Source organism: Hipposideros armiger, unplaced genomic scaffold (assembly GCF_001890085.2).
Source record: "Hipposideros armiger isolate ML-2016 unplaced genomic scaffold, ASM189008v1 scaffold_382, whole genome shotgun sequence".
Classification (NCBI taxonomy): domain Eukaryota; kingdom Metazoa; phylum Chordata; class Mammalia; order Chiroptera; family Hipposideridae; genus Hipposideros; species Hipposideros armiger.
The window spans coordinates 1,208,468-1,222,988 of NW_017731732.1; the positions used below are offsets into that span (position 1 = coordinate 1,208,468).

Genomic DNA, 14,521 nt, shown 5'->3' on the forward strand with positions numbered 1-14,521 from the left:
TGAAGCAACGTCCTCCACAACTAGACTGAAGAATAAAAACGAAGGCAATTTGTCTGTTCCCCTTCCCCCAATTCCCCAGCACTGTTCCCTTCCCCCCAATACCCCAATAAAAAAATCTTTAAAAAAAAAAAGTAGAGTGATATTTCCTTATAAAAGTGACAATCAAAAAATAGTTATTTGTATACTTACTTACCAAAGTTTAAAAACCCTTTACACTCCTTGCCCTAAACCCACTGCTCCCCACCTAGGGTACAGGAAGGATCAAGCAAAGAGCCAGGTGGCAGAGCCCAGGGCACCGTGTTCTTAGCCTAGGGGTTCTGTGCCTGCATGTGGTGACACTGGTGGCACTTGTGTCCTCAGATGCCATGTGTGTGTGTGTGTGTGTGTGTGTCTGTGTGCATGTGTATATGCATGTGTGTGTATCTGTCTGCCTGTGTGTGTCTGTCTGCATGTGTGTGGAGGGGAAGCTGTGTCCAGGCTCACGACAGACCCACAATTACCATCTGTGGGCTGAAATTCACGTGTACCTATTCAGTATGAGATGGGGTTTTCTTTATCCTCCTAGCCTTATTCTTGCAGTTCCCTAGGTTGTACCTCAAATGTTGGGGGAATGCTGCCTTGTTTTCATTCTAGGAGGTTTTAGGAGATACCAACTTAGTAGATTAGCTAAATTGTTGCTCTACTGTTCAAAAGTTTCCAGCAAGGAGTATATTGCTGAATCGATAAATTAGTCTGTGTAAGGATGAACAGATCACTTGGTAAAATCAGGACTATCTATTATTTGTTCTCACTAATAACTTTCCAAGTTACATTGTGTTATTGTGAGTTCCTGTAATTTTTGTGACAGACTTTGCATGTTTGACTTTAAATAAAAATGTTTCTAATAATATCTGTCTGGCAGTGCATGGCTTCGCTTTAATAAGTCTGCAGCACTTAAAAACAGTACGGGGAACCATGTACTCACAGGAGGGGGTGGCAGTGAGCTTGTCCTTCGCTGTCCCCTTAGTCCACAGAGGCTGCTGCTGTAGCACAGCGACGGACGGCTCTGAGGCTGCCTCCCGATGCTGCCTCTTCCGGGAAGCACCTCGCCTTAGCTAGGTTAGTTTTCTTGGAGAGTCTGCATCCAAGGCTGCTGGCGATGTGCTGCTAAGGGTCAAGTCAAGGTCTCACCACGAGAGCCTGGCCATTCCTCCCCCACAGCCCTGAGTAACAACGAGGCCACTGTCATGCTTCCCTCCCAGGTCAGGGGACCTCGTTAGGAGATGTTTTCGGGCTTCTGTTCTCATGCGTTCCATCTCGAGTGAGGGCGCCCAGTCAATGAGTGGACTTAACAACCAAGCCCCGCTTGTGGACACACTGTCCCTGGGAGCTGGCACAGTCCCCCGAGCCATATGACACTAGGCAAGTTCGACGTCACTGGGCGTCGCTTCCTTGTCACAAAATGGAGATTCGCCACTGATTTCAGCATGTAGCATCCGCTGTTGGGTATTGGGTTCCAGAGATGGATAAGGCTTCTTCAGTGATGACTGCAAAGTCACACTGTGACGCAACACTGCCCTGTGGTGACCATCGTATGATCCAGGACACAGGACACAGGAAGTCCAAGGAACAGAAGAAATGCATGGTGGACATAATGTTCCTTAATCTGAGGCCCAGCCATGTCCCCTTCCACTGTCTTCACACTGAGGGTGCTGCTGCCCTCACCCTCTGATGGCACGTCCATCTGCCCAGCGTTAAAGGGCTCCCAAGTGTTTATGGCAATTACAGCCAGACCACAGTGTATGCTGGCTGGGTGTTCACATGCATCTCAGCCCAACCACAAGCTGGGATCCAGACAGGCTGGTTGTCCCCAGCAGCCAGCCCTCATCTCCTTGTCAGAGATGATGTCACACACCAGCACTGGGCTTTGCACACACCTGCCCGGCCCAGTACCTGGTCTTAACATGCACAGCCTCTGAGAAGAGTGAGCCCCAACTCTGGTGACAACTCAGTCCCTTGGCACGAATGCCTCTCGGTAGGTGCTGATGTTTACCATTACCTAGTTCAAAATCCCTTTCATTCGCTGATCCAACAACTGCCCAGGTAGTGGTGTTCTCAGGTTTCACAAAACACAACTGGGAGTGACCATTTTTTTCAGTAGCATCTCCAGACCCTTCTCCTGGGCTATAGAATCGTGGTCTGGGTTTTGTTGAAGTGGGTGGTAAAGAGATCCTTGATCCCTTGCTACCTGGAATGGGCTGCACCCTCCCCTTATGAAGCTAATTAGCATCATGGGTGACTCACTGCACAGGCTCCCGCACATAACAGCAAACTTCGTGTCCACTCAAGACATGGTATTTACAGGCAGAAAAAACTTTCATTTTATCTGGAGAAGAATTAAAATCATAGTTTTTTTACTCTTGAAAGGGACTTCAGACAAGATGATCATAAATCCCTCTCTTTGTCTGGTAATTGCAGGTTAGAAAGGATAGAGAACTCGAGTTTATGCAAGGGGTGACAATTTTACCTTAAGCTAAAGTAGGGGACCAGCCAGAAATAAATGCCACCCAGCAGTTGCTATCATTAAACACTCACTATGACATGTCCACATATGTCATTTCTTTTCACTACAGTACATCCTTGGGCACCATTAATACAGTGTTCAATGCATACTTATTGACTGAATAAATTTGTTTCTACTTAGAACAGCTTGGGAAAGGCTCACACACTTGCAGTTACTTCCACTGTACACTGAGTACATAGAGTGAGAGAAAAATGCTAATTACTCTTTTTTCTGGGATCTGCAAGGCAGTCAGTCAGCCAGCTGCTGGAGGTGGGATCGGAGCAGTGAGTATGGGCACAACTACCATCTTGGTGGCAACCAAGAAAATGGCAAGACCAATATGTTCCTATACGGTAACTCAGAATTCCAATATGGAGTGTATTAGCCATAACTGAAGACAAGCCAATTTTCTTTTTTGTTGATTTTTTTTTTGTTTTACATTCTCAATTGCTTTTTTTTTTAAATTTCAGGTGTACAGAACAACGCAATAGTTATCCTTTACACCCCTCACAAAGTAACAACCCCCCCTCCCCACTTCCACAAGACAAGCTGATTTTCCATTGATCTGGGCAAGCAACAGGTCTCTCAAGGGACCCTGAGTGTCCTTAATGACCCATAGGTGCACTTTTCCCAAAGGTGAGCGAGGCCTCTCTACATCTTAGATCCATCTCCAACCCCAAGGTGGCATCAGAAATGGTCATTAAAAGGTGTGTTATTTTTAAGATCTTTAATGGGATTTCCCTCTTGTCTCTCTGAGTTGTGAACTTGCCTCATTGGCTTGCGACATCCATCCATCCAGCTGGGATGGTGGACAGAGGAGAGGAAGAGACCGTTTGTTACAAGGGACACCAAGGGAATGAAGGTAACTCCTAGCTTTAAACACAAAGGGAATGAAGGTAACTCAGCTTTGACTCTCAAAAGCGGGGTTTTGCAGCAGTACAGTAGCCTGGTTTGAAATGACTAAGTCTCTTTATTCCCCTTCAATATATTGATGACCAGAGTGTCACTTAAAGGAGGGCCAAGCAGGAGAGGACTGGGGTGGAGAAAGCTTTTTCTCTCATACCTGAGCATTCTGAGAAAAAGAAAAGGAGACGGAGACATGTGTCCACGTTGTTTTCTTTAGGGCAGTGGGTCGTGGCAGCTGGTTCCTGTCTGAGATTCTGGAAAGCCCCCTGGCTCTGTGGGGCAGCCACGCCTAGAGCATATTTGCTCCCTCCTGACTCTCCTGGGCACCCAGTTCCTGTGCTGCATGGTGCTCTCTGACAGCATGACATGACCACACAGTGAAAGCCAGGGAAGGGGTCCCTGATGGTCTTCAGCTGAGGAAAAGCCAAGTCTATGAGGGCGGCTGCTTGATGCTCCTGGGAGCAATTCCTAGCCAAAATGAGAGGGTCACGGTGGACCCAGGTGTAGACAGAGCACCAGAGGTCAGCAGGTGTGGTCGGGGGTTACCCCAGGACCCACACAACGCTGCAGGGCCCCCGCCCCAATGCTGTAAAGGCATAGAAACCACTGCTTTCCACGTATGAGTTGTGCATGCTGAGCCCTGCGGCCCATGGACACGCTGAAGGTCAGCCTGCCTTCCGGCAGGTCCCCAGAGGTGAGCGCGGCAGGCCGGGCAACACAGGTCAGTGTTTACTGTGAGGCGCTGGCTGGCTCCTATTTCATTTGAACACTGGCTCAGAGAGGCTCCCCAGATGTCCCAAGGGGTGTATTGTTTACACAGAGCCCAGGCTTCACTGAGCAGATGTGTCATCGGGTGTTCCAGGAGCTGGTGTTGGCAGTCTCCTTGCTGCTACCAGCTTCCAGGAGGGTGGCGCTGAAACTCCAGCAATGCCATCGCGCGAGGGCTTCTCACCGCGCAGGAAGGATGACAGTGACAGGGCGAGGCCTAGCACACAGGATGGCAACATAGGCCAGATACTGATGACAGTGAACACCCCTCCAACCCACCGTGTCACCTGTGTCCCCACAGGCTGGTTTCCACGGGCAGCCAGCGTCCTCATCCACAGAGTTCGACTCAGAGAAAGCCTGTTGGCTTTAATACCACTTCTGGAACCGGGGCCCCAGGTGCTTGAGCTGAGGGGGCGTCGTCAGCGCTCGTCTTCCGCAGGCCCAGCTCGCCGCCGTCCAGGTTTGGGGTTTCCCGAAGCCTGCGCTGGAGCAGTTTCCGCCTCCACCGCATGCACAAGGCGGCGACATCCAGTTCCTCCGGATCTGGGTACCGATGTCTCAACCCCTGCTGGAGACAGACAGAGTTCAGCACTGGGTGCCTGGGTGCACACTCCCCTGTCTGCTGGCTGGAGCTCTTGGGGGAGTCCTCTGAGAGGCTGGGGCTGCTTTTCTGACTTTGTAGCCCTCATTTACCAGAAACCAAGGAGCGGTGTTTGAAGACGTCCTCGGGGTTGAAGGAGAAGCACAACAGAGCAAAGGATCTTATGTTGTCACAATGGAATGTTCTGAGAATGTAGTCCAAAAAAAAGAACAACAGCAAAAAAAACCAACAACCCCTCTTTACCCCCAATTCTGCCTCCTTTTGGACCTTGCCTATTCATTTTGCTCAATGAAAACTCTCCATGGTCTGGCCATTGGCCTGAGCAGAGCTGGGACACAGGTGGACACTCGGCCTTACTCTCAGGCTGTCCTGCCCTTGGGTGGCCTGGAGATTGGGGCATGGGGACTGGCTGGCCTCAGTTGATACCGAAGGGTCAGTAGGAGGTTGTGGCCATGCTTGGGGGACAGACACTGCTACACAGGGGCCACTCTGGAACTTGTAGCTAAAATATGCACATTTTTCAAATGCTTTTCCCTGGGTGTGTCTATTTTATGAACTCTGTGATCTTAACTGATACACAGTTTCTTTAAAGTTGAAATGAAAAATTCTCCCTCTATGTACTCAGCATTCCCATGCACCAGCGCACTGGTCCAGGCCTGTGGCTTCATGGAGTTTACGTCCTAATAAAAGAGCCAAACAAATACATGAATGCAAGGGGGGATAAAAAGAGAAATATAACTACAAACTGTGATAAGTGTTACAAAAGAACCGTACAAGGCACTAAAATAGAGAAAACTGGGTGTGATGTAGTTTAGAGATAGTGGGGGTGTTTCCTCTTTCTGAGGAGGTGGAATTTAATGTGGTACCTAAAGTATGGAAGGAGCCAGAGATATGGGAGAACTTGGTAGAAGTGAAGGGGGCAGAGGTGCATCTCACAGGTAGAATGATGCCCATGTAACCTCATGTCAAGGCCCTGGGCAGTGTCCTCTTAGACACTCAAATATTTCCCATTTTCATCCTCTACTCAGGATACAGAAACCTGGAAAGAGTGTTGCTCCCACCCTAACAATAAGAAAAAGTCAGACAATCCACAAAATCATAACTTTTCTTGAACACCTGCTCTCAGGCTTTCTCTAGGACCTCCCCGGGGACTGTAAAAAAAGATTTGGGGCAGGACAGATGGTTGGGAATGGCTCCTTGCAGTGAGGGCTGTGGGGAGGGAGGCAGCCACCATTGTGACAAAGGCCCAAAGCTCCATCCACATCGTCTCCTTATGGAACGAAAGCCTGAAGTCACTGAGGGAAGGACAGCAAACCCTGTCATCTCTAGGTTATAGATCAAGTGTAGAAAGGGAACAGAATACAGGGTCTACTCCTGGGGAAGAAGCAGAAAATCATCCTGGATTCATAGTGTTGAAAATCTCCTATTGCTAGGGAAGAAGCAGAATCACTGAGAAAGCCCCAATCCTGAGACCTGGGACACTGGGCCTGCCTACAATTGAGGCTGAATGAGGACAGTGATGAACACCACCCTCTCTTCTCCAGGCCTCAAGGCACAAGTGACAAGTAAGCTATGGGAGACACAAGAACCTGGAGAAGAGTAGCTCTGAGGTGCACACTCACAAGGCAATCCTCAAGCTGAGAGTGGAGCAGGGATGTTGATAAAAACCCAAACCCGCAACTACACTAAAAAGTAATGCTAGAAAGTTTGAAGCCAGTGGTGCACCAAAGGGTGACTATAACAATGAGACCCACACTCAGCACAACTCCTGACTGCGTTGACCCACCCCCATGCAAAAAGCCTAGGAGATGGTGCCCATTTTCAGGCATGTACACTATTCATTTCATCTCTACCAGTCTACACATGAAGTCAACTCTTCAATGAAAATTATGAGATGCAGAAAGCGGGGGGCAGGCAGGGAACAATCCACTGTCGAGAGACAAGGAATTGAAAAACTCAGACCCAGATATGAACCACATGTTGAAACTATCAGGTAGGAAGTTTAAAATAACTGTGGTTAATATATTACTGACATTAGTAGACAAAGTAGACAAAACGCATGAACAGATGGAGAATTTTAGCACGGAGATACAAACTGTTAGAAACAATCGAACAGAAATGCTAAAAGTAAGAAAAAACATGGTAACAGATGAAGAATGCTTTGACAGGCTCATCAGCAGAATGGACACAGCTGAAGATAGAATCAGGGAAGCTGAAGGTAGATGGATAGAAATCAGTCAACCTGAAACACAGGTAACCAGGCTGCAGGTTCGGGAAGGAAAGGTTGAATTTAACAGCTAAGAAGGTAGAGTTTGCTCAGAATGTCTACAGTTTATCATGTTCCTCTTGACCTGTGACCTGAATCACAGTGCCACGCACGTGTGCTGTACTCCAACGCAGCTTGGGACCAGCACTCACCCTGAGACTCGCAGCCTCTGCGGCCCTCATGGTCTTGCCAACGGCGTGAAGGACCTGCTGTGCATTCCCCACCAGGAGCTCCTCAGAGGATTTGCTTCTTGCCATGGAGGCCTTCACACTTGGGGTTTATGGGAGGAAAGCAGCTGACATTACACCACCTCAAATACAGACACCAGAAGGTGACACCCTGAGCCTTTGTGGGGACTGTCAGAGAAAAGCTTCTCTAAAGGTGCCATTTAACAGTTGAAAATTAAATGTATATTTGGTTACTAAGAAAGTATGTCTCATGCATTATCTGTACATTAATAAGAAGCATGTTTTTAATGAAAATAACTACAGAGAAGTGCAGAACAAATGCCAGCATCCACATAGGATGAAAGGCAACATGACATTTTGTTGCATTCAGGACTTGGAGCAAAGATCAGGCTGGTACTTCCTGATGGAATCACACACCTTAATAAGTTTCTGTTTTAAACTGAACATAACTGAATTCAGTGATAAAAGTTGTTTTTCACCATTGAAAATGAAGGCATGGTGAGACTTAAGTGGTGAACTTGGATGAAATCTCAGGACTTTGAGGTCCTTTAGAGGATCAAGAGCTTGACAGACACACCTGTATGATCCACTCCTTATCTCTATTCTGGTGCACTGGCATCTCGGGACCCTGCTGTTGGGAAGACGGCCCCTCCTAGGGTATCATTTCTCAGAGATATTCAATGACCCTCCTGCAAGTGCGCCTTCCATGTGCAAACTAACCAAGCAAACGCACACCCCACCACAAGGGCTGGGTCCCAGACACGAAGGGATAGCCTCGGACTGCAGGGCCCACCCTAAGCCTGGCCCATTCCTTCCCACGAAACCACAGTGAACCTCTGGCCTGTTTCCCATCACTTCTGCTGTTGACAGACCCTGATGCTTCCCCCCATGGCCTTGCATGGCATCCTCGTTCTAGGGTCTGTGAAGGTTTTCTTCCTTCATGACAGTCATTTCCACGTTTATGCATCTCACCACACCTAACGCAAACAGCCCTGAGCACCCTGACAACAACCCCGTATTTGAAACTTGGCAGTTGATCGCAGTTCTTGTACCTGAAGCAGAAAAGTGTGCATGGCTAATATGGAATGACCCAGTACCTGAAACATTATTTCCCATTAGTTTAAAAATAATGTATACACTCTGGTCTTGGCGATGTTTTCATGTGTCACAGTGATTGATGACCGTTTAACTACCAAGATTTCCATTCCAGCAAAATATTACCAATAGAGATTTGCTACTGACTAGTGTACAGTGCAGATGTTAAGGGACTCAGGCTGAAACGAAACTATCCCATACTCACAACGTTCGATATTATCAACAGAAAAGCAGCCATTCCCACACCCATCCCCACAGCGTCCCCACCTGGAGATGATGTGGAGCTGGTTGCTCATGGTCTGCACCTGCTCCAGGGCGCACAGAAGCTCCTGCAAACACCTGGCATCTGTGCAGCTCTCAGCGACGACATGGAGAAGGCGGGCGAAGCTTTGTCCCGACATCGCAACCTTCCTCGCAGAGGCGATGAGCTCCTCTTTGGTCTGTATGAAAAGAAATTAGAGTGAAGGCAGGTGGGCAGTGCCATCACTGTTTCCCCTGAGAAGTTTGTGACACACTGTGAGGCGCAGCGTGCCTGGCAACACCGCTCCGACCCCAGAGCGAACACTTCAACTTGGCCTGAACCTCCTCTTAAGGGGTCAGGAGTCCCTCCTGGGCTAGCAGGAGGCTGGTGGCCCTGAAAACTAGCGGCATCAGGTGGCTGGCCCATCTCTGCGGGGGCTGCTGAGGAGAAGGCAGCAGTCCCCGGTGTGACCCAGTCCTTGTCACAGGAGCTGCCTGCCCCGGGCTCAGAGTTCGTGTTCGGCAGGCCCAGGGCAGAAATGAGCCCCCTAAGGATCAGCTATGGGAACTGTTCTGTTGAAGTGGGTCTTGGCTGGAGCAAAGGTGTGAAGGACGACAGTCACATGTGGAGTCTGCATGAGGGGACTGACACTTGGTGGGCTGGTGGCAGAAGATACCTACTAGTCAGCCGGCTTGAAATTTTAATCTTCCCAGGCCGTAGTTCTCTTCATTTGAAAAGAGAGGTTTGGACCAGATAATCAGCCTCCAAACCCTTCCCTTCCTTTTTGAAAGCCACGAGACCTTTTACTCCAATAAAATCTCAACACAAGGTGACTACCGAGACAGCTAATAGGATGAAAGCCGGGCTGGCCAGCTGAACCCAAACAAAACTCCTCCCGCCAGTCTGGACGAGTAGGCCATGGCCTTTGACAGGCCACAGGAAAGTGGATGCAGGCTGAGCGGAAACCCAGGGAAAGCCACACGTGCTGTCTTACAGCCTGCCTGCAGAGATGCGGTGGACCCTTCCTCCCACACTTGGTCCAGGCAGACGATGCCAGCCATGAACCAACAAGGTCTGAAGACACTTACTAGTCCCATATGAGGTCTACTGAGCACAGTGGAGCAGCCTCCCTGCCAGGTACAAAAAGGCCGGAGGCAGCAGGAGGGGTCAGGGACAGGCCAGGGCTCTATGGCTTGAACCTCCCACTGGCACCCAAGGAGGCAGTGCCAGGGCTCCCTGAGGTGTGGAACGAGGGGGAGAGGCGCTGGGGGTGGTCAGCAAACCTCCAAAGGGAGCCAGCCTCCCACTGCACCTGCCCCGCTGGGGAACCCCTGATGCATGAGGGATGGGTGCTGAGAGAACAGGCAGGACTTGACTGCCGGCCCCATTCTTCCCGTGAGGCCCGCCCTGGCTCCCTCTCCTCCTTGTACTGTGCACGAAGCCAGCTGTCTCGGCTTCAACAAGTATTTGTTGAGCAAACGCAGATTTGAGAAATCGTGAAGTCATGGGAAGTCTTTAGTGAGGTCACCTCCATGTGCGAAGGGGAAGGGCTCAACTGTGGAAGTCAAGTTGGAATATTCCAGAACTCATAACCCGGGTCTCAGAGGGTCCAGAGAAAACAGACCAGAGAACAGTGTGGTGTAGACCTCCACCAAGAAAGGACACGCTGACCTCTGTGCCTCTCCAGGGCACACCTCTGCCCATCTTCCTGCCTTCCTCCAGCTCCACTGCAGCCCCAGGCTGAAGACCTCTAACAGACCCCCAGGTGACATCACACAAGTTCGCAGCTCCATGTCAGGAATCCTGGGTCCCCCACTCCTGTGTGGCCCATTCCCCCCACTAACCACCACCTCAAACTCTTTTCTCTGTTTGGCTCAGAAACACCAGACACTTTGGTGGTTGAAGCCTGGTTGGTATGAAGATGGGAATTTGAGGGTTTAGGGGGGAATTCTGCATGTCCCTCCTTCTTACCAGGCATGAGCCTCACTTACACCTATCCTTTGCTGCCTCCCTCTGGGACATTCCCCAGGGAATTCCGTGGGTTCCAGGGTTTGCATATGCCAGGGTCCTCAGCCACACACCATGGCCAGCACCCAAGTTGTGTAGAAATTAGGATATCAGAGATGTTTGGGAAGAGAACAGCAGTCAGCAAGAAGGCGTAGCCACTGCCACCACATCTGACCTAATGACCTTGGGGTCACTGTACCAGTGAGAACCTGGCTGGTTGAGGTGGGCAGGGGTGGGGATGTTGATGTTAAACAATGCTTAATAAACTGAAGTGAGGGCCAGAAAGAGTCAGGACAGGTCACACAGGATGGGAGTTGGCCCCCAAACCAATGGGAGGCAGCCCCTTCCCCCATCTGTGACCGGTGTCCTGCAGAGGCTGCAGCCCTGGCTTCTGTACTTGGAGATTTTAAGAGATGGAAGTGGCCCCTCAGTTCACCCTCCAGGGATACGAATGAGTCCTCACTTTTATGAAATTGCAGCTTCTGGCAACTTGTCTCCCCTGGTGGAATAAGACAAAACTGTAGTGATTGAGCCCAAAAGAGAAGGGCAGATAGACATGAAGTGACGTCTGTGATGCACCAGGCAGAGAAAGAGGAGAGCATATGAAAACGCTAAGTGCCAGGCGGCCGAGCGTGGTCATCAGTCCTAACAGCCGCTGGGCCTACCGCCCACCCCTGCAGCCCCTTGAAGGCCAAGTACCAAGCCGCGTCCTCTGCTGCTCAAACTCTGAGCCATCAGGAACACATCGTCAGCCATCTGCCGGGTCATCTGGGTGATTCTGTCCCCACTGTCGGCACTGCCATCCTCCGTGAGAGGCTGGTCCAGCTCGGCGAGCAACCAGGCTGGGCAGCTGGGGGGCTCGGTAGGGATGCTGCAGGGCCTGTGCTGTGGGAAGAAGACAGAGTTAATGAGACACCTGGCCTCAGAACTTTCAATTGCGAGGGCAATTAGTGGGTTTTCTGTCCTGTTTGAAAGAAGAGCGGTTTGCCAGCTCCCAGTGTGCCGTCTGCTCTTAGCATCTTCTCCAAATAGACAGGAAGATGGTACAAGAGGAAACAGTGCATCTCCGTCACCCTGGTTCATCCCAGAATTTGCATAAACTGGGACCGGGCAAACTCAGACTGCAGGACAGTTGAAATGGCACAGTCCCTTTCCCTCTGAATTTTTGGGCCTCACCTGGGAGAAGGGAGAAATGGTGGCTTCTGGAAGGCATTCAGGACCCCCTGAATGTCCCAACTGTGGGGACCCCAACACTTCCATTTCAATGTCCTACACAAAAGGACATGGCAATTCTGCCGTGAACAATGGAGATTTCCCCCATTGACTCAGTTGTATTGTCTTGTGAGAATGGGCCACCCTAGCAGTGCAGGGGCTTGCAGGACCCTCCCTGAGCCCCTTCCAGACTCTGACACCCACACAAGCTGTCCTGCTCTTGGTGGTAAATCCAGTGATAGCGGTCAGGAGTAGCCTTGACTGTTCTCTGCCTCATCAGCCAGATCCCAAGCTCCTGGGGACAGGGGCTGTGCCCCATGTGTGGAGGGGAGGAGGGCATGGGCAGGAATTCCCCAACACCCCCACCACTCCCCTGGCACCCACGAAGCATATGAACACCCAGTAAGGGATAGATGCTGCTGTGGGAAAAGCACACAGTCACAGATGTGACAGTGAACTCTATCTAAATAGGGAGTTAAGCTCACGATCTTGTTTGGTCCAAGGCTGTAAATATTGAACATAGCAGGTGTTTCAGCACGAGAGAAATGGAAATCAAAGAGCAGCTGCTCTGGGCATGGACACAGCTGCGTGTAGCCTGTGTCCTTCCACCCCCGTGCTGATCAGCTGCGTCCAGTGCTTGTCACACGCCCCTCAGCCGAGCAGCCACGTGTGGGTCAGGCCAGGTGCCCCGGGACTGCAGAGCTCAGTTGTTTACGTGAGCAACTACCCCTATATGGGTTTGGAGGGGCTGGACCACCAAGCATAAGGTCACAAAGGGGACACATGAGGTTGTGCCTCAAACGCTGGCTGAGCCATCTGCTAGGGAACTTCTCGGGCACTGCACCCACTGCATCTCCCTCTGATCACCATGCATGCAAGTAAGTCAGGTGTTTGGGCTACACGATGCCCAGCTGTCCTGCTTGGTGCCCTGTGCCTGGAAGGTGCTCAACAAACCCAGCACCCTTCCAAAAAATCTTTTTCTTTTGCTGATTCCACTTGGATCCGTGCTACTTGCAAATGAAAGAACCCTGACTGGAGCAGGGTGGTACCATCCCAGATCTCAAGGTGGCCTGAGCTGTCAGTCACAGCAGGGGAATCACGTCCAGCTGGAAGACAGTGATTGCAGCCACAATGACGATGCACTTACTATGTGCTGGGCAAGGGCCGGTATTTTATGTGGATGCTTTCATTCACCCTCTGCCAGGAAACTATCAGTGTTCCCATTTTCTCGACTAGAATCGTGAGTGTAAAATAACTGAAAAGTTTCTGTGTGGTGTCAAAGCTGCGTGCCATGGCTGGCAGCCCAGGCAGTCTGACTCCCGAGCCCGGGCTCTCACAGGCTGCCTGTCCTGCCTGCCAGAGGAGGCTTACACACGTGGCCACCAACACAGCTTTCCCTGGAACTTAGCAGTGGGCTTTGGTTACTAGAAAGAGGGTTGAGGAGGGGGAGGAGAGCAGATGCGACTGTCCTACCATGTCCAGGTCCACTGCGGTTGTCCCAGGAACATCTGGACCAACAATGCAGGTCCCCGCTGAGCTCTCTGGGGTGTCTCTTGGGGCAGCACCCTGAGAATCCACACTGCCCGCTGCAGCCGCTCCTGAGGGCCCCTCCCCGCAGTGCAGCTGAGGCTGGGCAAGGTCCTGTCCGTCATTGAGCTTCAAGCAGCTGTCCAGGAGTCTACAGGCCTTAGTGTGACCACCTTGCCAGGCCTGGAGCTGGGCCACAGCATGGTGGGCCTTGGCTGCCCACTCCCACTGCAGCCAGTCCAGCATGTGCATGCCCCCCTCTGGGTGTTCTCGGAGCACAGGGACCCTCTGGGCCACCTCCTTGGTGAGGACAAGAATGCTCTCCAGGGCCATAGGAAGGCCTGCTGGGCAGGGTCCAGATCCCTGGCCTCCCGCCACCATCTCCTGCACAGCTTGAATACCAGACACCATTCTCTGCAGGGAGCTTTCTGGCCCAGAGAGCCTGGGGCCTGCGGTCTGGGGGTCTTTGCAGACAGAAAGCCTTGAACAGAAGGCATTTTGGAGGGCCTGTCCATAGTCTGCATTGATGCTGCTGAGGTGGCCAGTCAGGGCCTTGGCTCGGAGGGTGAGCTCCAGGCAGAGAAGTTGGAAGCGCGTGGACAGGCTGGGGGACGGCCTGGGGGAGGGAGCCAGGGCCTGTGCCACATCCCGCAGAGCGTCTGTGAGCACGTGGACCTCCCTGCACAGGAAGGAGAGCTCAGCTTTCACCTGCTCATCCCTACACAAGAGGCAAGACAGCCTGGCCGCCTCCTGCAGCCTCAGGGACACCTCTGCCGTCTGAGCCAGCGCCCCCTGCAGCCCCTGCTGGCTCTTCACAGCCTGTCGCAGGGACAGAAGGAACAGCCCTTGTCTCCTGCTGAGCCTCTCCATGCACTGCAGCAGGTCTCGGACAGCCACTGACCACAGAAGGCACCTGTCCTCGAAGCTCTCCTCCCACAGTCTGGGGGCGTGGAGGCCATCAGAGGCCCGGACCTTGTCCAGCAGCTGTTTAGCATGGCTTTCCGCTGCCTCCAGTCGGCCTTGCATTTGTGAAAGTGCTTCTGGGTGCCCAGTTGAGTCAGGGTCCCTCTCACCCAAATCCACGGGCCCACTTTTGGCTGCTAGTTGAACCATTAAAACTAAATTCTGCTGAAGCTCCATGAACACAGCAGTGCTCCCTGGAAGGTCA

The 14,521-nt window shown here is 51.5% G+C and overlaps 1 protein-coding gene across 1 annotated transcript; it reads right to left on the reverse strand.

Annotated features, from left to right (window-relative positions):
- Nucleotides 1-3,657: 3,657 nt before the first annotated feature.
- Nucleotides 3,658-13,672, reverse strand: LOC109393531 (vinculin-like). Its single transcript, XM_019662867.1, has 5 exons — nt 13,300-13,672; nt 11,314-11,499; nt 8,634-8,806; nt 7,236-7,353; nt 3,658-4,781 (listed from the first exon to the last, which is right to left on the reverse strand). The coding sequence occupies exons 1-5, from the start codon at nt 13,603-13,605 to the stop codon at nt 4,563-4,565; spliced, it is 1,002 nt and encodes a 333-aa protein (XP_019518412.1). The 5' UTR covers nt 13,606-13,672; the 3' UTR covers nt 3,658-4,562.
- Nucleotides 13,673-14,521: the final 849 nt, after the last annotated feature.